Below are 27,486 nucleotides of genomic sequence, written 5' to 3' on the forward strand. Positions count from 1 at the left end.
GATTCTTGTTTATTTTGGTTAATTATTGTCACATGCACCTCAGTTCCAGAGCCTTTCTAAATTTTTCCCAGACCAACAGAGGTCACGTGATAATGAAACAACAATACATACCTGACCCGCTAATGACACCCCTCCCGTGTCTCTAAAGTGCCAGAAACTTAAAATATATATATATAAATGTAAACTGAATGAATGGAATGACCTGATGTAAACATCAACATCCTTATATCACAGCAAAGTTGTTAACACTGCAGTGTCTAAGGTTGTGGTTTCAAATCCTGCTCCAGAGGCTGGAGCACAAGAGTCTAGACTGATATGACAGTGTCTTTCCAGTGAAGCATTAAATTAATGCCCTTCTTTTTGGGAGATTATTTTTTAAATGACAGGTTTATCTCAAAGGAAAATGGCGTAATTACCACTTGTCTCATGACTAATGTTTACAATGTATTAACTCTTTAAAATGTTGCGGTTTATTACCAGAAACATTAGCGGAATCAACGATTACATTAATACTTAAAAAAGATAAAGATATAGAAGAACCCGGTTCATATAGAGCCATTGCACTGTTAAATACAGATCAAAAAATACTAGCGAAAACATTAGCTAGAAGACTAAGTAAATATGTCAGTAAATTAATAAAGCGGATCAAACGGGGTTCATACCCAAGAGATACTCATGCAATAATCTGAGATATCATTCATATAAAACTGTAGAACAAGACTTATCAATTATTTCATTGGACGCAAAAAAAGCATTCGATCAAGTGGAATGGGACTACCTGGTTAAAGTATTGCAAACATTTCAAATGGGAGAGAATTTTATCTCATGGATAAAACTATTATATAACAGGCCTACTGCCAGACTATAACAACATATTGTCCCCGAAATTTCAATTATCAAGGGGCAATAGACAGGGATGTTCACTATCACCGCTGCTATTTGCTCTTGTAATAGAACCTCTAGCTGAAAGCATTAGAACACACCCGAACATCCATGGTTATAATACAAAATATGCAAATAATAAAATATCATTATACGCAGATGATGTACTACTATACATCACAAAATCCCAAATTAGTATACCAAATATACTAAACCTAATAGAGGAATTTGGTTCCTTTTCAGGATACAGAATAAATTGGAATAAAAGTGAAATTATGACGATAAAACCCCGAGACTCAACACACCTTTTAAAATTGCTACAGAAAAATTTAAATATTTGGGAATTGAAATCACTAGAAAATATAAAGCTTTGTTTAACGCAAATTACATCCCCCTACTTAATAAATTAAACGCTCTGATTAAATTTTGGAAAACTCTTCCGATGTCTTTAATAGGTCGAATAAATGCTATACAAATTATCTTTTTACCACAAATTTTATACCTATTCCAGTCAATACCAATATACCTACCAAAAAAGTTTTTTTTTAAACTGGACTCAGATATTACAAACTTTATATGGCACTATAAATCCCACAGAATACAAAGAACACACCTGAGTAAACCTAACGAATTTGGTGGATTAACACTTCCTAATTTTTTGTGCTATTATTGGGCAGTAAATATCAAAAATGTGATTCACCTGTTGGACAACTCTGCCCAGCTGGTGGATTGGATAGTAATGGAGAGAGAGGATTGCTCCCCTTTTAATATAGGAGCGATCCTCCTCTCACCAATAAACCTGAATAATACAAAATACAATAAAAATCCAATTATTCATAGTACAATTAGAATTTGGAAACAAATAAAATTAACCTTAAAATTAAGAAATCTATCGCTTCTTTCTCCAATAGTTAATAATCCGTCGTTTAAACCATCTATTATAGATAAATCATTTATACACTGGGAAAGAATAGGAATTAAAATATTTGGAGACATGTATGAAACTGGAAACTTACTATCATTCCAACAACTACAACTTAAATACAATTTGAGAAATAATCAATATTTTAAATATTTTCATATATGTGACTATTTGAAAAAATATATACAAGAATATCATAACTTGTCTCCAGATTTATTGGACGAAGCAATGAATACAAAGGCCGAATCAGCTAATTTAATATCATACTTGTATAACATCATCTTAAATATAGAAATACCACCATCCGATAGAATTAGAAGAGACTGGGAACAAGAACTAGCTATAAAAATTTCGAAAGAGAGGTGGGATAAACATTTGCTATATGTGCACAAATGCTCGATTAATGTAAGACATATTCTAATTCAATTTAAAACCTTACATAGACTATATTACTCAAAAACTAAAATAAGTAAACTTTTTCCAAATGTCTCCCCCATCTGTGATAAATGTCTATCCCAAGAAGCAACTACAGCACATTCCTTTGTATTTTGTATAAAACTCCAAAAATTTTGGAATTAAATTTTTGACATTTTTACAAAATTATTTAAAATAAAACTGAAACCGAATGCAGAATTGATTATTTTTGGAACAATGGAAGTCAGCCCTGAGCTATCTGCCTCCCAAAAGAGCCTACTTATTTATGGTTTAATAATGGGAAAAAAACTCATACTTAAATTCTGGAAAAACACCCCAACACCAACAATAAATATGTGGATTTCAAATATGTCCGAAATGCTATACCTGAAAGATATGAGATTCCTTCTAGCAGGCAAACCAGACCATTTCCAAAAGATTTGGTCTCCATTTATCGACTTACTACAAGTATAAGGTGCAACAGAATTCTGAAAATAAATGGTTTTAGGACCTGGTGAGGGGTGAGGAAAAATACGAAGTTCGTTTATCCCTTTTATCTCTTTTTTTAACTTTTAATATATCTTCTGTTTTCTTTTTCTCTTTTTCTTTTTCCATGGCTTACTTCATAATTCTTTTTCGAATTTTTCGTGCTTAAGGGTCTCTTTTGATCACTCTTTCACACACTTACTATCCTATTTCGCTCTCTTTACTTTTCTGCTTTTTAAAGTTTAAAATATGAAGTAGTACAGGAAATGTATTATGTTATTTTTGGCTTATATTATTGTAATGTACACTACTGATAAATAAAATTCTAATAATTTAAAAAAAATGTTGGGGTTTTCTGTTTCAGTTAGGGAGGGAGTGTATTTTTTTTCCCAACTGTGACTTCATATTTATACCTGTTTCTTTGCACAGCTAGTACTTTGGACAAATTAAGAGACATTTGCAACAGCAAGATCTTTTAAATGTTAGTAGATGATCAATAGAATTTCTTACTTTTAAATACGTCTTAATTTAAATATGCTTCCTCTTTTATTTTTAAAGCTCCAAAATCTCCCGAGGAATGGGAATATTGCAACACCTCCAAGATCTGTGGTAAATTGGTACACTAAAATATTGTCCATTCATTTGATGGGATTATCACAAATTACAATTATAATTATGGTTTAATTTTATGAGAGACCATCAGAGTTAATTATATTTACATGATTATGCCAATGTCTGATTACAAATGTAACCCGCTATGCCCTATCAAAAAATTAGGTATTTGACTGGTTTCTAAACTTGTATATCTGTCTACAATTATTTTAACATTTCAGATTTTGATGAGGCTGTTCCAGAAACCAAGCGATTAGATACAAGTTCACACAAAGCAAGAGCACACCTTGCCTTGAAAGTTAAAAGACAGCCTCCTTCTAGATTAAAACTAAAGGAATATCTTGAAGCTGATGATGAGAATGAAAGTATCCAGGTAAAGGCGTTGATTATTTTTTGACTAATCTTTTCTTATACTATAAGATTATCATACTTTAAAAAAAATCACTAATCTATCTATAATATTAAAACTCTGTGGCTGGCTGGCTGTGTGTGTTTCTGACTTGCGGCTGCCAGTCTTTGATTCGTTGCTACGCCAACGTCAGACCCAGAAACGCCAAGTTTTTTTCCATTTCGGTAGAGATTTCACTTTTCATTCCAAGTATCCACTCCTCATTAAATTTTGTCGTGTTTATGTACACATTTTTCATAAAATCCTTCTCCCCCCCCCACTCACTCATTTTGTCGCCTCCTGCTGGCCAGCGACCATAACGGCTGCTGGCGCCCGCATCTCGCCTCAAAGACGCCATTTAAAAACAGCCGCACTGCTGATTCCTGAGCCGCTTGAGTTGGAGGACCACGTCTCCCGTGGGGGCTATGGGTAGGGAACGGCTGCGTTGGGGGAGCAGACCCAACGGGTCTGCACTCGGTCTAGTGTAATTTAAAAGTTTTACATTAAATTTTCAATTTAATTCCTGGTTATAGGGAATTGTAAAACCTTTAAGAAGGTAATATTTCTCCTTTTGATGCAGAGGTTTCAAATTCTATTCTTTCCTCACTGAGTTGTCTTCCTTTGTTTCAAGGAATAATCCAATTTTGCTTTAGAAAATGTGATATCTTCTACTGTTACAAAACCTGTCGCGAAGTTTTGTAACAGTAGCTTTTAACCATCCTTTCTTTGGTTGATACACATTTTCTTCTATTGCTCACCAAGGTTCTATAAGACCTGTAATTTTTGCTGTACTTCTAAAAGCTTTGTAGGCAAGAAAACATAAATGTGAATGCTTGTGCTTGTGATGAGGAATAAGAAAATTTGGCTCACTGGAGTGTTTTGTAAAACCTTCTCAAGCACTTTTGAGGTTCTGCATATTGAAGGAAATGAGGAATCCGAGGACAACTTATCATTTAAAACTTTGTGCTGGAAACTCTATGTACAGCACTGTTAAGAGTGTTCTTTGACTTATTTAAAACATGAACACACTGCCCACACAAAAATTTAGACAAAATGCTGGAGTAACTCAGCAGGACAGGCAGTATCCCTGGATCGAAGAAATGGGTGACGTTTCGGGTTGAGACCCTTCTTCAGACCCGAAATGTCACCCATTCCTATCCAGAGATGCTGACTGTCCTGCTGAGTTACCCCAGCATTTTAGGTCTATCTTCGGTGTAAACCAGCATCTGCAATTCCTTCTTACACACACAAAAATTTATATTGATCCAACTACACCAGGAATCCCACAACCTTGAAACTTTTAATGTGAATTTTGCGTGCATTTAAAAAAATCTCAATCGTTTCTTTTAGTCTTCACCTGTCCATCAGTTTGTAATGAGAAACTTGGGAAAATCTAATGAATTCTATTATGAATCACTTCCTCATCATTTGCAATACTATCCAACATACCATTTTTTTAACATCCTAAAAAAGCTTTGCCAGGTGTTAAAGGATAAAAGATCTATACTGAAATATTTCCTTTTGTTTTTATGTAATTTATTTTTCTCAACATTATTTCACAAACATTTTATTTTGAAGTACATTTTGAATGTTGATACTCTCAGTTAAATAAAGATTTTATTATCATTGGATTATTGGTCAACCCAGTGAAAACAGGTACCGTTTTACAAATTATTGTAGATCAGCATCATATCACTGGGCATTCTAACATGTCCCCAGTTTAAAGAAGCTGTTTGCTTGAGATCAAGGTTGCCCAATTAACTATTTATTAAATTAAAACTTCCAGAGCTAACAGTTGCAAAAGTTATATTAGTATTTCCTATTGACCTACTATGCACCTCAACGGGAGTTAATTTATAGCCTTGGAGAGAAGCAATTGTTAATTTTTAAGTAGCTTGACTGTTTACAACAGTTATATGGAGAATGAATTTGAATAATCATCTTTTGAGATGTTATATAGATACAAACACAACCTGTCAAAATTCCCAGTCTGAAGAAGGGTTTCGGCCCGAAATGTTGCCTATTTCCTTCGCTCCATAGATGCTCCATAGATGCTGCTGCACCCGCTGAGTTTCTCCAGCATTTTTGTGTACTGTCAAAATTATATATCTATGTATTTCTTACTTGATGAACAAGCTTATTGTATGCAGAGAGGCACAGCTTTCCTTGTTCGAGAGGTACCAAGGCCCCAGCCCCGAACTCTACCTCCGCTACATTGAGGACTGCATTGGTGCTACCTCCTGCACCCACACACAACTCACTGACTTCATCCATTTCACCACTAACTTCCATCCAGCACTCAAATACACCTGGACCATTTCACTACCATTTCTGTACCTCACTATCTCCATCGCAGGTGATAGACTTCTGACCGAACATCCACTGACTCCCATGGCTATCTGGACTTCACTTCTTCCCACCCTGCTTCCTGTAAGGACTCCATCCCCTACTCCCAATTCCTCCGTCTACGCCGCATCTGCTCCCAGGATGAGGTGTTCCAGAGCATCGGAGATGTCCTCATTCTTCAGGGAGCAGGGGTTCCCCTCTTCTACCACAGATGAGGCTCTCACCAGGGTTTCTTCGATATCCCATGACACCGCTCCCTCTCCCCATCCACCCACTCGTAACGAGGGCAGAGTCCCCCTAGTCCTCACCTTCCACCCCACCAGCTGGCACTTACAACAAATAATCCTCCGTCATTTTCGCCACCTCCAACGTGACCCCACCTCTTCCCACATCTTTCAATCTCCTCCCCGTCCGCTTTCTGCAGAGACTGCTCCGTAACTCCCTGGTCCATTCGTCCCTTCCCACCCGAACCACCCCCTCTCCGGGCACTTTCCCTTGCAACCCCAAGAAATGCTACACTTGTCACATTACCTCCCCCCTTGACTCCATTCAAGGACCCAAGCAGTCTTTCCCGGTGCGACAGAGGTTCACCTGCACCTCCTCCAACCTCATCTATTGCATCTGCTGCTCTAGATGTCAGCTGATCTACATCGGTGAGACCAAGCGTAGGCTTGGCGATCGCTTCGCCGAACACCTCTGCTCGGTTCGCAATAACCAACCTGATCTCCCGGTGGCTCAGCACTTCAACTCCCCCTCCTGGGCCTCCTCCATGGTCAGAGTGAGGACCACCGGAAATTGGAGGAGCAGCACCTCATATTTAGCTTTGGCAGTTGACCTCTAATTTCAGGTAGTCCTTACTGTCTCCTCCCCATCTTAGCTCTCCCTCTTGCCCTCTGGCTCATCCTCTTCCTTTTTTCTTCTCGCCTCCCCACCCTCACATCAGTCTGAAGAAGGGTTTTGTTAAGGTTCATTTTCTTAAAACAGACAACTTACAATAAGTTGGGTAAAACCAATACAAGCTTTAATAATCATTTAGCTAGAGAGTGCTAGGAGATACAAAGTCAAGCATACGGCAGATACTTAACTCCTCCCAGGCCACCACTCTAATGAATGAAGACATACACCATATTTTATACTGTTTTGGAAACATAGAAAATAGGTGCAGGAGTAGGCCATTCGGCCCTTCGAGCCTGCACCGCCATTCGATATGATCATGGCTGATCATCCAACTCAGTATCCCATCCCTGCCTTCTCTCCATTCCCCCTGATCCCTTTAGCCACAAGGGCCACATCTAACTCCCTCTTAAATATAGCCAATGAACTGGCCTCAACTACCTTCTGTGGCAGAGAATTCCACAGATTCACTACTCTGTGTAAAAAAAATGATTTTCTCATCTCGGTCCTAAAAGACTTCCCTCTTATCCCCTAGTTCTGGACTTCCCCAACATCGGGAATAACCTTCCTGCATCTAGCCTGTCCAACCCCTTAAGAGTCACATGTTCATACAGAATTGCAGCAATGACTTCTAACATATCAATCACAGCTTTACCCATTGAAAGCATTCTTGTCACTAATACAATACTTCTCATGCTATGGTTATATCGATCACAAACCTTAGTTATGAAACCCCAAAATAACAGGAAGTTAGTTAAAGGTCTATCATCTGCAGTACCTTCTTAAAGAATGTAAGGATTCTTATCAATTGCCCACAGAAGTTTATGAATACAAAAACTTCCAACGTTTCAGAAAGCTCATCCTCTCTTATGGCTTCTGTTAAATCATTTTTTACACAGAGAGTGGTGAATCTGTGGAATTCTCTGCCACAGAAGGTAGTTGAGGGAATTAGATGTGGCCCTTATGGCTATAGGGATCAGGGGGTATGGAGAGAAGGCAGGTACGGGATACTGAGTTGGATGATCAGCCATGATCATATTGAATGGCGGTGCAGGCTTGAAGGGCCGAATGGCCTACTCCTGCACCTATTTTCTATGTATCTATAAGCCAGAACCTTCTCAAGAAATACATCCCCTCTCACCATTGTCAATATATTTTGCTTGGGCACAACAGGAAGTAGCTTGGATGCACTTTGAATGCTGGCCTCCAATTTCCTGATTACCCAGCCCTTCTACAGAACCCTAATTTCAAAGCTTTCATTTACTCAGAACCCAAAACCCAAATTTTTCTTTACTAATAAAATACATAAAATATTTCATTATTACGTTACATAGATGCTGCCTCACCCGCTGAGTTTCTCCAACATTTTTGTCTACCTTTCTTTTAGGTTTGACAGTTTTACTTATATATATATTGCCAATCATTGCTAACGAATCAACATTTTTATACTCCATTTTCAGAATAATGAAGAGGAGGAAAATATCGAAGGAGTTGAGCAAGCAGATGCATCACGTATTCTAAGTAACTTGGGTGCAGTACAAGCTATTGAAAATGCATCTGTTCCTGTACCTGAAACATCTATGAAAGAAGCAGCAGTGGAGGAAAGGTCTGATGTGGCAAGCATAATCAGTTTGCATGATCAAAGTCCTTCTGCATCGCCTTGTTCCTCACCAGTTCATAAGAGTGTTGAGAGTAGTACAAGCTCAAAACAGTCTCTTTCCAAAGTAACAGCACCATCAAGTTCTCCATCATTTCTTACAAAGATAAGGAAGAGAGAATCAAAAGGCAAAAGAAAAGAGACTATTGGTAAACTTACTTTAATTATTATATATCTGTAATGTTCAAATCAAAACTTCATTGATAGCTGTATGAATATCTTTATTCATTCTGAGTTAATTATAAAAATGGAAGATGCTGGAAAGGACACATCAGTGGAGAGAGAAACGGTGTTTCTGGTTGGTGACTTCTAAACAGAAGGATCTGATGAAATATTTTTGGCCAAAACATTTCTCTCTCCATATATGTTGCCTAGCATCCTGCTTTTTCTAGCATTTTTGGCTTTAATTTCAGATTCCCGGCATCCAGAGTTCATTGATTTGCAAATCTATATTAATTACATGCTGAAATACTATAATGCACTTCTTAAATTGTGGGTAATAGGCATAGTGCATGTATTATGTTTCTGATCAAGTTGAATAAAACAACAGAGTATTATGTTGCTTGTCACTTTTAAAGATAATATTTAAAAACTCATTTATTTAGCAGCTGATCTTTTTGATTTTTTTCATTTGGTGTGGTTCAGAATATCTTTGTTGGATGGTAGTCTGATAGTACTACACAGGTGGATGAGAGCAATGCATATTCCCTTGTTAGACACCATTCAACCATTTTTTTACATTTTTATTTCAAACTGAAAGGAAAGAGGGGGATGGGCAAAAAAATATAAGGGAAGTTATCCATTGTTGGATGTCCTCTTGAATTTTTTATTTACAACTTTGAGATTTAAAATCAAACCCATATTCAATTTGCACGCGTTCAGCCTACCAATACTTCCTACAATTGATACAAAACAGTTGTTAAAATGTCAAAACAGTTGAGGAAATTTTCATTTTTGTCATTTCATTCTTCACAAAATAATGTACTATCTTTCAGTATTTAAATGTTTACCACGGTGTCAACATTAGCTGGTTGTAAATAGCCCTGATGGGTTAATACTTGCACATTTACTAAATATTGGCATCGCATCCAAAATAGAACATGTAAAAGGATTTAATGGTTTAGTAGTTCTCTTCTCCAGGTCAAGATGTTAGTGATTCATTTTCTACTTCAGACATTTGAGCATAAAATGTAGGTTAAGAGGCAAGCACACTGGTGCCTGGCTTAGCTCGACCCCATAGAGTACGGGGTAGAGCATTACAGTACGATTGGTCTTGTAGTTCATGCACTCACAGGTACATGCATTCTTAAACTTTAGTTAAGGCATCTGATTTGGGTGCATCTCTGCTGATGCTTGCTTATCAACGAATAACCCATGGCTCAATGTGGAGAGGCTGTCTGTGATGGCCAGTGTGCAGTGAAAGTGGACCATTCTTGGGGACTGGCAATTCCTGCTGCACATATTGACAGACTACCTGAATTCTCCTTCACCACCACCTGTTAGATGTGATGGAAACTATCGGGTGGCGCCAGCAATGGCTGCCTCGCCAACAGTGTGTCCCTTTCTTCTTCGTTGTTTTTTTAGTATGTGTTGATTGTATGTTTTTCCTGTTCTTTAGCTTGTTTTATATGGGGGGGGGGGGAACTTTTTCTAACCTCGACGGAGATGTGATTTTTTTTTTTCCGTATCATATCTCCGTCCACACTGCTGCCTAACATCGAGGAGTTGGCGGCCTTTGCTGGAGACTGACTTTGAGAGCTCCACTGCGGGAGCTGCGGGACTTTAACATCGTGGAGCTCATGGTCACTGGTTAGAGACCAATATCGGGAACTCCATATTTAGTATTTAATTATTTTACACCTTATTTATTTTTAATTACTTTGCTAAAAATTTCTAAACACCTGTTTTCGCTTTTTTATTATGGTATATTGTGTATAGATTAATGATTAAAAAATGAATTTAATCCATTTTAGAATAAGGCTGTAACGTAACAAAATGTGGAAAAAGTGAAGGGGTCTGAATACTTTCTGAATGCACTGTACTTACCCTAAAACCTGTTCAATCGGAGTTGTCCAATTTAGTGTTCATTCATTGTTTTAACTGCACATAAGGTTTGGCATTCAAATCAAAAGATAGTTCGAGACATCTTTTAAAATTGTGCTTTCCTATTCTTTTGTGTAATATACAATAGATTTATTGATAACATCTTAAATCTATCCGCCTCCATCGGGCGGCGCCGCGAGCCGGCAGCCTCGCCAGCAGCTGTTCGTCCTTTCGACTTTTTTTTGTTTTTAGTACAGGTGCACAACCTTTTATCCGAAAGCCTTGGGACCAGACACTTCTCGGATTTCGGAATTTTTCGGATTTCCGAATGGAAGATTTTTAGCGTAGATTAGGTAGGTAGGCGGCTTGAAAAGTCTGGAGCGGCTGCCTCCTCCCCGGAGAGCGGGGAATCATTGCTTAAATGTTAGTCAGTTAGTTTGGAGGGATTTTATGTGGGGGGGGGGGGGTGAAGGAGGAAACTTTAATTCTTAGTCCCCTACCTGGTCGGAGAGGCGGGGAGCGGGCAATGCCTTACCGGGTCGCCGTGCAGTAAGCTCCGGAGCGCTGTGGCCGCCGACTCCCAACATCGCGGAGCTGGGGGCTGCGGGCGTCCGACCGCGGGCGGTGCTGGTTGGAGCTCCGGCTCCGGCAACTCTACCCCTGGCTGCGCGGCGCTCCAAATCCAGCGCCGCCCGCGGCCGGACGCCCGCAGCCCCAGCTCCGCGATGTTGGGAGTCGGCGGCGTCGCAGCGCTGGGATACCAGCGGGGAGCGGGCAATGCCTTACCGGGTCGCCGTGCGGTAAGCTCCGGAGCGCTGTGGCCGCCGACAATCAACATCGCGGAGCTGGGGCTGCGGGCGTCCGGCCGCGGGCCACGCTGGATTTGGAGCGCCGCGCAGCCAGGGGTAGAGTTGCCGGGGTCGGAGCTACAACCGGCGCCGCCCGCGGCCGGACGCCCGCAGCCCCAGCTCCGCGATGTTGGGAGTCGGCGGCCACAGCGCTCCGGAGCTTACTGCACGGCGACCCGGTAAGGCATTGCCCGCTCCCCGCCTCTCCAACCAGGTAGGGGACTTAGAATTAAAGTTTCCCCCATCACCCCCCCCCTCCCTTCAGATAAAAGCCCTCCAAACTAACTGACTAACATTTAAGCAATGATTTACAGATGTTTAAGTGTTAAGGAGGGAGGCAGCCGCTACAGTAGTACAGACCTGGGTTGACCGTGGGTCGTTTCGGGTCAGGTTTGGCGCCAAACGCGAGCTTTGGTGTGCAGACGACATCTTGGAAAAAATGTCCGGTTTTCGGAGCTTTTCGGTTTCCGGAACTCCGGATAAAAGGTTGTGCACCTGTATGTCTAAAAATGTGTGGTGGTGTGGGGGCGGGGAATAGGGGGGAAACTGTTTTTCAGTGACTTACCTGGGTGGAATGCGACTTTTTTCCTAGTTGCATTTTCGGCCTCCCTCGCGGTCTAACAGCTTGGATTGGTGCGGCCTCTCCCGGAGTCGGGCCCAGAGCTTCAGCAGCGGGCGCAGCGCGGACTTTCCATCGCAGAGCCGGGCGATCCCTTGCCGGGCATCGCCAGAAGAAGTCCTCCGATTGCTTGCCCGCAGACTACAACATCCTGAAGCGGAACTTCTCGCCGCGGGCGCGGCATGGACTTTCCATCGCGGAGTCTGGGATCCCTCGCCGGGGATCACCGGAGAAGAGCTCCGACCGCTGGCCTTGGCCTATAACATCATGAAGCCACGGTCTCCGGTAGGAAGCGCCCGATTCGGGACCTCCAAGCCAATTCGAGTGTCCGTCCCGACGTCGGAGTTTCAAGCATCCCGACGAGAAGTCCTGTACATCGGACCGTCCGACTGCGGAGGGTTCATGGCCCCGACCACGGATGAACAATGGAGGAGGACTGACTGAACGTTTTTGCCTTCTACCACAGTGAAGAATGTTGATTCCACTGTGGTGGATGTTCATGTTATATTCTATTGTGTATTGTGCTCTTTTTGATTGTGTGACTGCATGGTAAATCAAATTCCACTACCTCAATTGGTGCATGTGGCATTAAATGTGAACTTGAACTTGAAATGTGAACTTGAACTTAAAAACAGAGGTATAAATACAGGAAAATGTGATTATTTTATATTGACAGAAGGCAAGAAAAGTGAAGATGAGTCAGCCAATGGAAGTGAAAACGTATCTGGAAAATCCAAAAGAAGATTTGCTGATTTTGGGTATGATCTCCGTTGCCTTGAAGAAAATATTTTGTATAAGTGTAATCGTGGCTATTGATTCAAATTCAGATTAGTTTATTGTCGTATACACCAGGTTGCAATAAAATGACTTGTTCATAAGAAACAAGCAGAGTACTGTATGTAGTTAGACACAAAAAGCTGGAGTAACTCAGCGAGACAGGCAGCATATCTGGAGAGAAGGAATGGGTGAAGTTTCGAGTCGATACCTTCTTCAGACCCGAAATGTCACCCATTCCTTCTCCAGAGATGCTGCCTGTCCTGCTGAGTTACTCCAGCTTTTTGTGTCTATCTTCGGTTTAAACCAGCATCTGCAGTTCCTTTTTACTCATAGTATTTAGTTAATTCTGCTATAACCAGATAGATGGCGTTCATATTTTAAATCACGTTATAAACTCGATTATGTTAATATGGAAAATGTGGATTGGGAGTAAGGAGTTGCAGAATCAACATAACAAAATGATTTTTCCTGCAGGATTTTCAAAAATAATTGTCTTTTTAATAGCCATAAGTTCATGTGTGTTAATGCAAGCTGAAATATTTAATGCTGTATGGGACACTTTCTTTTTCAGTGACACTTTCTTTTTCTGCTTGTCAATTTCCTTTCTTTTTTCTTTTAAAATCTTTTTATTAGTTTTTTTTCAAAAACAAAAACAACAGAAAAAGTAATGATAATCATAACAATGATATTGATACATAGGGATCAGGATCACATTAATAACAGGTATAACATAAATATGAGTCCAGTGTCAAAATACACATTGAATATAGACCTCTATGTAAATATAGTTAAGTGTTTAAAAGAGAACATATATAAAAAAACAAAAAGAAAAAAAGGAAAAAACTAGGGGGGAAAAAGCAAAACAGAATCTGGGCTGCAAAGAATTTTAACAATTTAAGTCCCTGTTTGTCGTCAAGCGTAACAAGGTAAAATAATTATTATAATGGTTGGAGAGGGGACAATTTATGTTGTGTGAAAATGTTGAACACATTGAGGAAGTATTAACTAATTGAAGAATCCTCTCCCATTTCTCTATAGGTAGAGAAATTTGGAGTTCTCTTTCCCAGTCATTCTTAATTTTATCAAATGTATCTACTTGTAATTTCAAAACCAACTCATAAATAGTCGTTATTAAGCCTTTCTGATAAGGGTTCAAATGTAAATTTTTTTCCAAGATTTCGGTTTGATGTGGTAACGGAAAAAAGGGTAGAGTAGCCTTCAAAAAATGTCTAATTTGTAAATATTTAAAGAAGTGTGAGTTAGATAGATTATATTTATTGGAGAGTTGTTCAAAAGACATAAAACAACCATGTAAAAACAAATCATGAAAAGCTACTAACCCCTTCCTCTTCCATAACAGAAAGGCTTGATCAGTACTAGAAGGTTGGAAGAAAAAATTAGAAATGATAGGACTCGATAAGATAAAATTATTCAATCCAAAAAACTTACGAAATTGAAACCATATTCGGAATGTATGTCTTATTTTTGGGTTAGTCGTATATTTATTCAATCTCGTAATTGTAAAAGGTAACGAGGCCCCTAGAATAGAAGCTAATGATAGCCCTTGCATAGAATCATGTTCAAGATTTATCCATCCTGGGCATTGGGTACTTCTAAATCTTTTGTCCAAAACGTTAAATATGAGCATTAACTGCCCAATAGTAGAATCTAAGGTTCGGCAGTGTCAAACCACCGTTTTTTTTTTATTTCTGTAAGTATTTTTTACTTAGTCTGGAATTTTTATTCTGCCATATATATGAAGAAACTTTGGAGTCAATAATATCAAAGAAAGATTTAGCAATAAAAATTGGTATTGACTGAAATAAATACAAAAATTTATGTAAGATAAACATTTTAATAGCATTGATTCGGCCGATTAAAGATAAGGACATTGGTAACCATTTAGTAAACTGTTGTTTGATATGGTCAATTAGAGGCGTAAAATTGGCTTTAAATAAATCCTTGTGTTTCTTGGTAATCTTAATGCCTAAATAAGTAAAACATTTGGTAGTCAATCTAAATGGAAACTGTCCATAATTCAAAACTAGATTGTTTAATGGAAAAAGCTCACTCTTACTAAGATTTAGTTTATAACCAGAAAAACTACTAAATTGATTTAGTATTGATTAAGTAAATTGATTAAGCTACTATTGCCGGAATAGATTTCTCAGGGTTAGAGATGAATAATAACAGATCATCTGCATAAAGAGATAGCTTATGTGTCTTATTCCCGCGGACAATTCCAAAAATATTAGGGGATTCCCTAAGGTTCCAAAGTGATATTAAACAGTAAAGGACTTAAAGGACAGCCATGTCTCGTACCTCGAAAGAGCCTGAAAAAAGGGATCTCTGATTATTGGTAAGTACAGAAGCCTGAGGTATATGATATATCAGCTTGATCCAAGAAATAAATTTGTGCAAATCATAAATTTTTCAAGTGTATTGAATAAGTATTCCCAACCACTCTATCAAACGCTTTCTCAGCATCATGAAATTACACATTCTGGAGTTTTATTTGAATGTATATATGATTCATTAATCTCCTAACGTTAAAGTATGAGTAACGATTTTTAATAAAACCTGTCTGATCTTCAGAAATAATGTGCGGTAAAATATTTTCCAATCTCATAGCTAATATTTTGGAAAGAATTTTGGAATCTACATTTAACAGTGATATAGATCTATATGATGTCACTTCAGTAGAGTCTTTATCTTTTTTAAGAATTAAAGAAAGAGATGCTTCATAAAAGGATTGTGGTAATCTGTTCATTAAAACGGCTTCTTTAAAAACCTTTCATAGCCAGGGAGACAGTAAACTTGAGAAATACTTTAAAAATTCTATTGTAAACCCATCTGAACCAGGAGCTTTACCAAAATTCATCGAGAGGATTGCTTTCTGTAATTCTTCCTCCGTGATGGGTTCGTCTAACAACAGAGACTCGTTATGTGGTAAATTTGGCAAGTTCAGTTTCTTTAAAAACTCATGCATTATATTGGAATCAGTGAAAAATTCTGATTGGTATAGGGAGGTATAGAATTCCTGAAAGGATTTATTAATTTCATCATGGTCCACAGTCAGTGTACCATCCCGTTTACTCACTTTAGTAATCTGACGTTTGGCCGACATCACTTTCAACTGATTAGCGAGTAATTTACCAGATTTTTTGCCATGTATATAAAATTGACTTGGTTTTAAGTAGCTCATTCTCAATCGATGATACTAATAACAAATCATGTCTCAATTGAAGTTCAACTCTATTCTTATAGAGCTCTAAACTAGGACCTTTTGAATATTTTTTATCAATTTCTTTAATCTCATCAGCCAATATACGTATTTCATTTTGAGTTTGTTTTTTTAATCCCGCAGAGTATGAAATAATTTGTCCACGAATATATGCCTTAAAAGCATCCCAGACTACACCATTGGATATTTCTTCAGTAGAATTTGTTAAGAAGAAAAAAGCAATCTGATCTTTAATAAAATTAACAAAATTTAGATCTTGAAGCAAAGTAGCATTAAATCGCCATTGTTTAGCACTAAACTTGGAATCGGGTAGTTTGATTGGTGCATGATCAGAAATAGCAATTGCATCATACTTACATGCAGTGACAGATGAAACTAGCCGAGAATCTATTATAAAGTAGTCAATCCTCGAGTAACTATGATATACATGAGAGAAAAAAGAAAATTCTTTGTCATTTGGGTGTAAGAATCTCCAGACTTCTAACATTCCAGAGTCAACTAAAAAAGAATGTATAAAACTAGCTGATTTATTTGTAAGCACATGATCAGATGCAGATCTGTCCATCGAGGGTTTCAAACAGCAGTTAAAATCTCCACCCATTATTAAAAAGTGTTCAGTTAAATTAGGATTAACTGTTTAAAAAAACTCAGGGTGATCAATATTTGATGCAAAACATTCACCATAGCAACCTTTTGGTTATGAAGAAACCAGTAATCACCAAAAATCGACCATATGGATCAGAAATTGTTTCATAATGAACAAACAGAATTGAGGAGTCAATAAAAATAGAGACTCCTTTCACCTTAGCCTGTGAATTTGAATGAAACTGCTGTCCTCTCCAAAACTTGAAAAATCGCTGAATGTCGTCTTGCCTTACATGAATTTCCTGAACAAAGATAATCTGAGCATTTAATCTACGAAGAACTTTAAAACAGTTTTTCCTCTTAATGGGATGGTTCAAACCATTCACATTCCATGAAAGGAAGTTAATAACTTTATCCATATTGTTTGTAAAAATCATGTGGAATGTAAAGAGTTATTTTCTTAAAGCATAATAGTTCATGATACTGGAAGGAGAAAAATATAGGGCTGAGCCAGAAGTGACGACATTTCAGACATTTTGTAGTTCAAATTCTGCATAGATAAAAAAAAATTAAGCTAGAAGCAAAAGATCCTCCGTATACGCAGTCTGGCTGGATAAAGTAAGGCAGGGCGCAACTTTTTCTTAAACAACTCAGACATTACATTATGGAAAGACTTTCTTAATTCTAAAAGCTCATGGCTGTAATCAGGAACAACCCAAAACTTGCATCCTTCATATTCAACCATGCCCAACTTTTTTGCTGCCTGAAGGATATTCTCCTTCATCTACTTGTAATTTCAAAACCAACTCATAAATAGTCGTTATTAAGCCTTTCTGATAAGGGTTCAAATGTAAATTTTTTTCCAAGATTTCGGTTTGATGTAACGGAAAAAAGGGTAGAGTAGCCTTCAAAAAATGTCTAATTTGTAAATATTTAAAGAAGTGTGAGTTAGATAGATTATATTTATTGGAGAGTTGTTCAAAAGACATAAAACAACCATGTAAAAACAAATCATGAAAAGCTACTAACCCCTTCCTCTTCCATAACAGAAAGGCTTGATCAGTACTAGAAGGTTGGAAGAAAAAATTAGAAATGATAGGACTCGATAAGATAAAATTATTCAATCCAAAAAACTTACGAAATTGAAACCATATTCGGAATGTATGTCTTATTTTTGGGTTAGTCGTATATTTATTCAATCTCGTAATTGTAAAAGGTAACGAGGCCCCTAGAATAGAAGCTAATGATAGCCCTTGCATAGAATCACGTTCAAGATTTATCCATCCTGGGCATTGGGTACTTCTAAATCTTTTGTCCAAAACGTTAAATATGAGCATTAACTGCCCAATAGTAGAATCTAAGGTTCGGCAGTGTCAAACCACCGTTTTTTTTTAATTTCTGTAAGTATTTTTTACTTAGTCTGGAATTTTTATTCTGCCATATATATGAAGAAACTTTGGAGTCAATAATATCAAAGAAAGATTTAGCAATAAAAATTGGTATTGACTGAAATAAATACAAAAATTTATGTAAGATAAACATTTTAATAGCATTGATTCGGCCGATTAAAGATAAGGACATTGGTAACCATTTAGTAAACTGTTGTTTGATATGGTCAATTAGAGGCGTAAAATTGGCTTTAAATAAATCCTTGTATTTCTTGGTAATCTTAATGCCTAAATAAGTAAAACATTTGGTAGTCAATCTAAATGGAAACTGTCCATAATTCAAAACTAGATTGTTTAATGGAAAAAGCTCACTCTTACTAAGATTTAGTTTATAACCAGAAAAACTACTAAATTGATTTAGTATTGATTAAGTAAATTGATTAAGCTACTATTGCCGGAATAGATTTCTCAGGGTTAGAGATGAATAATAACAGATCATCTGCATAAAGAGATAGCTTATGTGTCTTATTCCCGCGGACAATTCCAAAAATATTAGGGGATTCCCTAATAGCGGTGGCCAAAGGTTCCAAAGTGATATTAAACAGTAAAGGACTTAAAGGACAGCCATGTCTCGTACCTCGAAAGAGCCTGAAAAAAGGGATCTCTGATTATTGGTAAGTACAGAAGCCTGAGGTATATGATATATCAGCTTGATCCAAGAAATAAATTTGTGCAAATCATAAATTTTTCAAGTGTATTGAATAAGTATTCCCATCTACTCTATCAAACGCCTTCTCAGCATCATGAAATGACACATTCTGGAGTTTTATTTGAAGCTGTATATATGATTCATTAATCTCCTAACGTTAAAGTATGAGTAACGATTTTTAATAAAACCTGTCTGATCTTCAGAAATAATGTGCGGTAAAATATTTTCCAATCTCATAGCTAATATTTTGGAAAGAATTTTGGAATCTACATTTAACAGTGATATAGATCTATATGATGTCACTTCAGTAGAGTCTTTATCTTTTTTAAGAATTAAAGAAAGAGATGCTTCATAAAAGGATTGTGGTAATCTGTTCATTAAAACGGCTTCTTTAAAAACCTTTCATAGCCAGGGAGACAGTAAACTTGAGAAATACTTTAAAAATTCTATTGTAAACCCATCTGAACCAGGAGCTTTACCAAAATTCATCGAGAGGATTGCTTTCTGTAATTCTTCCTCCGTGATGGGTTCGTCTAACAACAGAGACTCGTTATGTGGTAAATTTGGCAAGTTCAGTTTCTTTAAAAACTCATGCATTATATTGGAATCAGTGAAAAATTCTGATTGGTATAGGGAGGTATAGAATTCCTGAAAGGATTTATTAATTTCATCATGGTCCACAGTCAGTGTACCATCCCGTTTACTCACTTTAGTAATCTGACGTTTGGCCGACATCACTTTCAACTGATTAGCGAGTAATTTACCAGATTTTTTGCCATGTATATAAAATTGACTTGGTTTTAAGTAGCTCATTCTCAATCGATGATACTAATAACAAATCATGTCTCAATTGAAGTTCAACTCTATTCTTATAGAGCTCTAAACTAGGAGCTTTTGAATATTTTTTATCAATTTCTTTAATCTCATCAGCCAATATACGTATTTCATTTTGAGTTTGTTTTTTTAATCCCGCAGAGTATGAAATAATTTGTCCACGAATATATGCCTTAAAAGCATCCCAGACTACACCATTGGATATTTCTTCAGTAGAATTTGTTAAGAAGAAAAAAGCAATCTGATCTTCAATAAAATTAACAAAATTTAGATCTTGAAGCAAAGTAGCATTAAATCGCCATTGTTTAGCACTAAACTTGGAATCGGGTAGTTTGATTGGTGCATGATCAGAAATAGCAATTGCATCATACTTACATGCAGTGACCGATGAAACTAGCCGAGAATCTATTATAAAGTAGTCAATCCTCGAGTAACTATGATATACATGAGAGAAAAAAGAAAATTCTTTGTCATTTGGGTGTAAGAATCTCCAGACTTCTAACATTCCAGAGTCAACTAAAAAAGAATGTATAAAACTAGCTGATTTATTTGTAAGCACATGATCAGATGCAGATCTGTCCATCGAGGGTTTCAAACAGCAGTTAAAATCTCCACCCATTATTAAAAAGTGTTCAGTTAAATTAGGATTAACTGTTTAAAAAAACTCAGGGTGATCAATATTTGGTGCAAAACATTCACCATAGCAACCTTTTGGTTATGAAGAAACCAGTAATCACCAAAAATCGACCATATGGATCAGAAATTGTTTCATAATGAACAAACAGAATTGAGGAGTCAATAAAAATAGAGACTCCTTTCACCTTAGCCTGTGAATTTGAATGAAACTGCTGTCCTCTCCAAAACTTGAAAAATCGCTGAATGTCGTCTTGCCTTACATGAGTTTCCTGAACAAAGATAATCTGAGCATTTAATCTACGAAGAACTTTAAAACAGTTTTTCCTCTTAATGGGATGGTTCAAACCATTCACATTCCATGAAAGGAAGTTAATAACTTTATCCATATTGTTTGTAAAAATCATGTGGAATGTAAAGAGTTATTTTCTTAAAGCATAATAGTTCATGATACTGGAAGGAGAAAAATATAGGGCTGAGCCAGAAGTGACGACATTTCAGACATTTTGTAGTTCAAATTCTGCATAGATAAAAAAAAATTAAGCTAGAAGCAAAAGATCCTCCGTATACGCAGTCTGGCTGGATAAAGTAAGGCAGGGCGCAACTTTTTCTTAAACAACTCAGACATTACATTATGGAAAGACTTTCTTAATTCTAAAAGCTCATGGCTGTAATCAGGAACAACCCAAAACTTGCATCCTTCATATTCAACCATGCCCAACTTTTTTGCTGCCTGAAGGATATTCTCCTTCATCTGCAAGAAGTGAAACCGAACAATCAAATGTCTCGGTTTTTCTTGGGAACAATATTTCTTTCCGATCCTGCGTGCGTTATCCAAAACTGGAAGATTTTCATAGTGCTCGATGTTGAAAGTCTCCTTTATCATTTTAGAAGCATATTTTATAACATTATCTCCTTCTTGACCTTCCGGCAAATCAACAAATCGCAAATTCAGTCGACGGCTTCTGTTTTCCAGATCCATATTTTTAATCTTGTATTGCTGGAGTGCCCGAGTATTTTCATTCATTTTCCGTTCCAGTTTTTCAATCTTCAAATCTCTCTCCTGGCCCAGGGTTCGCAAGTTATCAATTTGTTCCTTCTGTTCATGAGATTCATCTTGTAACATAATCAGCTTGACTTGAACTTCCTTCAATTTGCTCGAAATTCCTTTCACCATTTCTTCCAAACTGCAAAATCTTGTTTTAATTTCATTTTTCAGTTCATCTTTCATTTTCGATATTGCTTCTAAGATACCAGTCAGAAGCTGTGCCTTTTCCACGCTCCTTCCTCGGAGAAGCTCCTTTCCCTCTTGTCTCCATCTTTTACACGATTAAAACGTATAAAAGTGTTAACACTTTAAGAAAAGTTAGACCGTGCCTTGAAATCAAGTAATAACAAGTAACATTGAAAGAATGGTAAGCAAAAGTTAAAAGTTAAGGGAGCAAACAAATTTGCAACCTTACAGCATGCCGCCACTAGGAGATATCGTCAATTTCCAAAGTAACGTTTTAGTTATTCTCTTGTTCCTGATTGAAAGTGTTAAACCAATTCAGCCTTAGAAATACAAATATTGCATGATTTTAATTTGCATTATGGAAACACTCATTTTAGAATTATATATAATAGTATACCTATAGTAATGATAAATTAATAATTACAATAAATAAATTCAGAATTCACATAACATTATAGTCAAATCTGGATAATCCACTATCCTGTTTAAAAATACCAATAGTTTGGCATCTCGCCTAATTTTGTTACCTGTGTTTTCCACTCTCCCATTAAATGCATTGAACCTCATTTCCTGCACTCCTTTTGAAGTCTGGATTCCATTTCTCTTGCTCCCACACTCATTTGTGGTACTCCTTTAAAACTTAATGGGTCCCATTTCTCATGCTCCTTTTAAAATCACCAGAGCCCCATTCTCATGCTACTTTAAACTCACTCAGTACTTTTTTTCCCCGATAGTTCACTTAAACTTAATTGGTTTACTTGAACATTTATTATACTTCTATGTGGCATCTTAATAAATAAGAATGAAAGCTATGTTAGAGTTTAAATAAGAGTAATATCTAATAGTTCGTAAATCTGCCAGTTGGATACCATTATAGTGCCAAGTGTGCTGCATTATCGGGTTTTTACCAAACCCAGATCAAGTTGAGTCAAAGTCATTCATATTGACCTGCTTGAGCTTAACTTTCACTCATCATCTCCATAATGTGGCAAAATGCAATTTCTTTCATCTAATCATGAGTGGCCAAAGAAATTTGATGTACTCTTTTGAGCTGAGAAGCATAATCTTATTGAAATATATGCCTCTTGTGCCCACATGCCTGATACAAGGCTACCAAAACACTCTATTTGGAGCTCTGCCATGGCAGAAGCTTACTGGATGGACAAAAAGATTTCAGGATGTTCACAATGCCTCTGTGAGGAAATGCAAGCCCCAACTGATACTTTGGAAGTTCTGATCCATGTCTATTCAAAAGCCGTGGAGAACAATATGGAATGATACTGAGAACCATGAAGCTGTGCATACAGAAGTGCACCACCTCTCAAATTGTCACCTAATCAACCATTGCCTGCCTCTTCTGCTTAAAAATTTGTGGTTTGATGGCCTCATCAGCTACCTAAAAGCCCACAAACTCGATCCTGAGGAACTGCCGAAGGGGAGGATAATTGCCCAATAGTGATTGAGAAGGGTCTTGTCCCTAGCTTCATTAGAATTGAGAATCACTATTCTGCCCATCTGTGTCATAAAACTAAATCTGATTTTTTTTTCTTCCTCTTCTTGATGGCAAAAACAGTTATTCTTCTTTTCTCCTGTCCAAACGAAACATACGGTAATGTGAAAGTGTATTTTCATTAGAATATAATTTCAGGTTCTACAAACTAAAGAATACCAGGCAATAATAATTCAACAATTATTTTTTATTGTTTATGGACAAAATATCTACCCGTATTTCCCGGCGTCCAAGACACTATTTTTTACTCTAACATTATGCCCGAAAATGTACCTGCGCCTTCGACCCTGGAACTGTGTGAAGTGGGAAGCGGCTATAAAAGGACAGTGCCGCTGGGTGGGGGGGAAGAGTTCCTTTCCACAGCGTGTGGGGAGTATGGCCCAGGTCAGCACGGCCTGGGCTGCACAAAGTAGTAAACTTGGCTGGGCCGCCAGGGGTAAAGTTGCGGGAGGGCAGGAGCATTGAGAATGAGGGGGTCGGGGATCATGCCTGTAACTCGCTCACTCGCAGCTGCCGCAGCGCTCCGGGCGCAGAGCCACCGCATTGTGGCCCGGGAGGGAAGTAGCTCGGGTGGCTGTGAGCGGCCGCTGGGACTGGACAGCGGAACCGGCTGCCACCTTCTGCCGGCCCGCCCGCCAGCCAGCCAGCCACAGGCGCAACCAGTGGAGGTGGTGGTTGGCAGGCAGCTACTGGGCGGAAGGCTGGCTGCTCCGTCCCGGGCTCGCTCTCTTTCGCTCTCTCTCCCCATTATAAGATTTCCCTGAGCCAGGAAGTCCCTGTCCCTCAGACCTGAACCGCACAGCGCATTGTGGGAAGGCGAAGATGGCGGCTCCCCGGTCCTCATTGCCTCCTTGAAGGAGTTTCACATTTTCCTTTCTACTGATTAAACCAAACCCTTGATCCTGTCCTGCCAGCCTTTTTTCAAAATTTAGCAACTTAAAAAGGTGGTCTTTGACACCGGGAAATACGGTATTGATTAGCAGTTCTTAGGAATTGGTACATTGTTTTCTTTTCATGTTTTTGTTTCCTTCTTGGCTAACCAACTCTTTGTTTACTTTACTAAAAAGTGGATTAAGAAAATCTGGCGGAAAAGGCAAGAAAGTAGATAAAGAAGATCGTAGAACTTCACTTGATAGCAGGTATGTTGCTTTCGATTATGCCAGTTAATCTTTTCAGATCAGAGTTCATGACGCAGTTGGTGTTTAAATACTTGTAAATGTTGTAATGGTATAATTTGCATGCACCTTGCATTATAAAGTTAAATAGTTCTATTGCTAAATATGATTTCTAAACATTGTTTTTGTGTTTGTCAGGGGATCAAAAGAATTGCTTGATAGGTCAGGTGGTAACCTTTCAGCTGCAGATTCAGTTTCATCTATACCAACTTGCATGCCTTTTTCTTGGTTTGGGGATGGTCGTAAAGAATCTGCCACTTCTGACACCAGTCTTCCATCGCCTTCAAGTTCACATGATGTTTCGTGTGAACAGGATAAAGAAAAGCCAAAAAATATAGTAAGTTCGAATAAAATTGGTGCTTGGCCCTTTCATGCAAGGAAAGTAGAGACATGAGAGAGTCATCTATTACAGATTAGCAGTTAAATAATGTTAAAAAGATGGTTGATGTATTTTACAATTAGTTCCACTCCAACAATGAAAAAAATAGTTAAGGTTCTGAAAAGCATGATAGTTTTCTGTAATTACTGCTTACAGTTGTGACCGAGTTTGTTGATTTATGCTTCGTTGCTTTATCAAATTAAGCAAGATCATGGGTATTGTGATAGATTTCTCCACATAAATAGTGAACCGCAGTATTCAAAGATTAAATATATGTTTGAAATATAATGATTTTCAAATTTGAAGAGGAATAATAAATAACTATTATAAATAAACTCTCCTAAATATTCAGTGATGGTTTGCTGAATATATTAATAGTTGCTTTATTAAATGGGGGGGGGGGGGTTAAATCAATTAGAATGTATATTTACAACTAGAATGATCTATTCCAGTAAATCAGAATGCAGTGGTAGTGATTGATAATTTTTTGCATGAATTTTACTACAAAAAATTCAATATGTAGCAAAAACGAACTCTGAACAATGTTATGGAGAAACAAGAAACTGCAGATGCTGATATATGGGGAAGCACAGTCATAAAAAAAAGGGTTCCGTCCCAAAACATCGTCTGTCCATTACTGAAACAGATGCTGCCTGACGAACAGAATACCTCTAGCACTTTGTTTCTCATTCTATGTTAGCTGTTCAATTTCCCTGTTGAACGTTGCATCCAAGTATTTAACTTTTTATTTATTTTTTCGTTTTTATTTATTAGAAGCAAGTGTACAAAAATATAACCAGCAGCATATGACATAATACAGTTATTGTACAGCTTCAATTTTGACTTTTAGCTATAGTTGGAAGAAAAGAAAAGAGAAAAAGCAAGAAAGAGAAAAGGTGAAATGAGCAAAGATAGAACCCCTAGACTACCAAAGTGGTGTAGCCAAAGAGTGAGTAAATAAAAGAAAGAAGAAAGGAATAGAGAAATAAAAAGAAAGAAAGAAAAAAGTGATGATATACCTGCCTCGCATCCCTCCCCACCCATCACCCAACTCGTAATTAGATTTAACTCCAAAATTGTGTTGTACTATACTATCCTTGTAATAAATCAATGAATGGTGTCCATGTCTTCGAAAAATGATCTGTTTTTTCTGCTAAGACAAGTCTAATATTTTCAAGATGTAGTGTCTCAGACATATTTGTAATCCACATTTTAAGAGTAGGGACAGATGTATGATTCCAAAATTTGAGCATTAGTTTTTTTGCCGTTATCAGGCCATAATTAAGGAAACGTCTTTGAAATAATGATAGCGCAGAGCAGGCTTCTGACATACCTAGAATAATCAATTCCGTGTCGGTGTCCAATTTTGTTTTTAGTGTTTTTGAAAACATTTCAAACATTCCTCTCCAAAACCTATGTAACTTTATGCAAGAGGCGAAGGAATGTGTTATAGTTGCTTCCTGAAGGAGACATTTATCACAAATAGGAGATACATTTGGAAAGATCTTACTCAGTTTAGACTTTTAATAATAGAGTCTGTGCAGTATTTTAAATTGAATTAACGAATGCCTAACGTTAATCGAACAATTGTGTGTGTATATATAGAAGGTTTTCTTCTTTTAGAATTTTTAGGCCAAGTTCATCTTCCCAGGCTCTTCTAATTACTTCTGACGATGGGATTTCTATATTTAAAAGGGTGCTATACAGATATGATATTAACTTGTTTGACTCCGAATTTCTATTCATATACATTCGTCTAGTATGTCTGGCAACAAAGATTGGTAGTCTTGGGTATATGTTTTCAGATAGTCTCGAATTTGAAGGTATCTGAAATATTGATTACCTTTCAGGTGATATTTCGACTGTAATTCTTGAAATGAGAGAAAAGTTCCCATCTCATAAAAATCTCCGAGTTTTTTGATTCCTAATCTTTCCCAATATGTGAACGTTTTGTCTAATATATCTGGCTTGAACAAAGGATTATTGGCAATTGGTGAAAGAAGAGATACATTTCTTTAGTTTAAAGGTTGATTTCACTTGTCTCCAGATTCGTAAAGTACTGTGGATAATCGGATTTTTCTCATATAGCGTGTTCTTCAAATTTATTGGAGAGAGAAGAATCGCGCCTATATTAAAAGGCGAACAATCCTCTCTCTCCATTATTAACCAATTTACCTGTTGGCTTGTATTGTCCAGCCAATAGATTACATTTTTAATATTCGTTGCCCAATAATAGTATAAGAAGTTGGGGAGAGCCAATCCACCAGTTTCTTTGGGTTTACATAGATGCCGTTTATGAATTCTATGTGCTTTATAATCCCAAATAAAGTTTGTAATCAGAGAATGAAGTTTTTTGAAAAAAAACTTAGGAAGATATATCGGTATTGATTGGAATAAGTACAGGATTTGTGGAAGGAAGATCATCTTTATAGCATTTATTCTGCCTATTAGAGACATCGGAAGTGTTTTCCAAAATTGAATAAGGGCGTTTAATTTAGTAACTAAAGGAGGGAAGTTTGCGTTGAATAGAGAAGTATATTTTCTGGTTACCTGAACACCCAGATACAGTGGCTTGCAAAAGTATTCATACCCCTTGAACTTTTCCACATTTTGTCACGTTACAACCACAAACGTAAATGTATTTTATTGGGATTTTATGTGATAGACCAACACAAAGTGGTGCATAATTGTGAAGTGGAAGGAAAATGATACATGGTCTTTAAATCCTTTTACAAATAAAAAACTGAAAGGTGTGGCATGCAAAAATATTCAGCCCCCCTGAGTCAATAATTTGTAGAACCACCTTTCGCTGCAATTACAGCTGCAAGTCTTTTGGGGTATGTCTCTACCAGCTTTGCACATCTAGAGACTGAAATTTTTGCCCATTCTTCTTTGCAAAATAGCTCA

The 27,486-nt window shown here is 37.5% G+C and overlaps 1 protein-coding gene across 2 annotated transcripts in view; it reads left to right on the forward strand.

The window, feature by feature from the left end:
* The window catches only part of LOC116975181 (neurabin-1-like), a 76,631-nt gene that overhangs the window by 41,582 nt on the left and 7,563 nt on the right, over positions 1-27,486 (forward strand). Inside the window, exons 10-15 of one of the 2 annotated variants that reach the window (XM_033023948.1) lie at positions 3,263-3,313; positions 3,538-3,689; positions 8,405-8,750; positions 12,788-12,869; positions 24,093-24,164; positions 24,339-24,537. In XM_033023948.1, coding sequence (XP_032879839.1) covers positions 3,263-3,313; positions 3,538-3,689; positions 8,405-8,750; positions 12,788-12,869; positions 24,093-24,164; positions 24,339-24,537 — 902 coding nt within the window. The remainder of the gene's footprint in view (positions 1-3,262; positions 3,314-3,537; positions 3,690-8,404; positions 8,751-12,787; positions 12,870-24,092; positions 24,165-24,338; positions 24,538-27,486) is intronic. The other variant, XM_033023949.1, reaches the window with a different exon arrangement.

The sequence above is a fragment of the Amblyraja radiata genome, chromosome 7 (assembly GCF_010909765.2).
Source record: "Amblyraja radiata isolate CabotCenter1 chromosome 7, sAmbRad1.1.pri, whole genome shotgun sequence".
NCBI lineage: Eukaryota > Metazoa > Chordata > Chondrichthyes > Rajiformes > Rajidae > Amblyraja > Amblyraja radiata.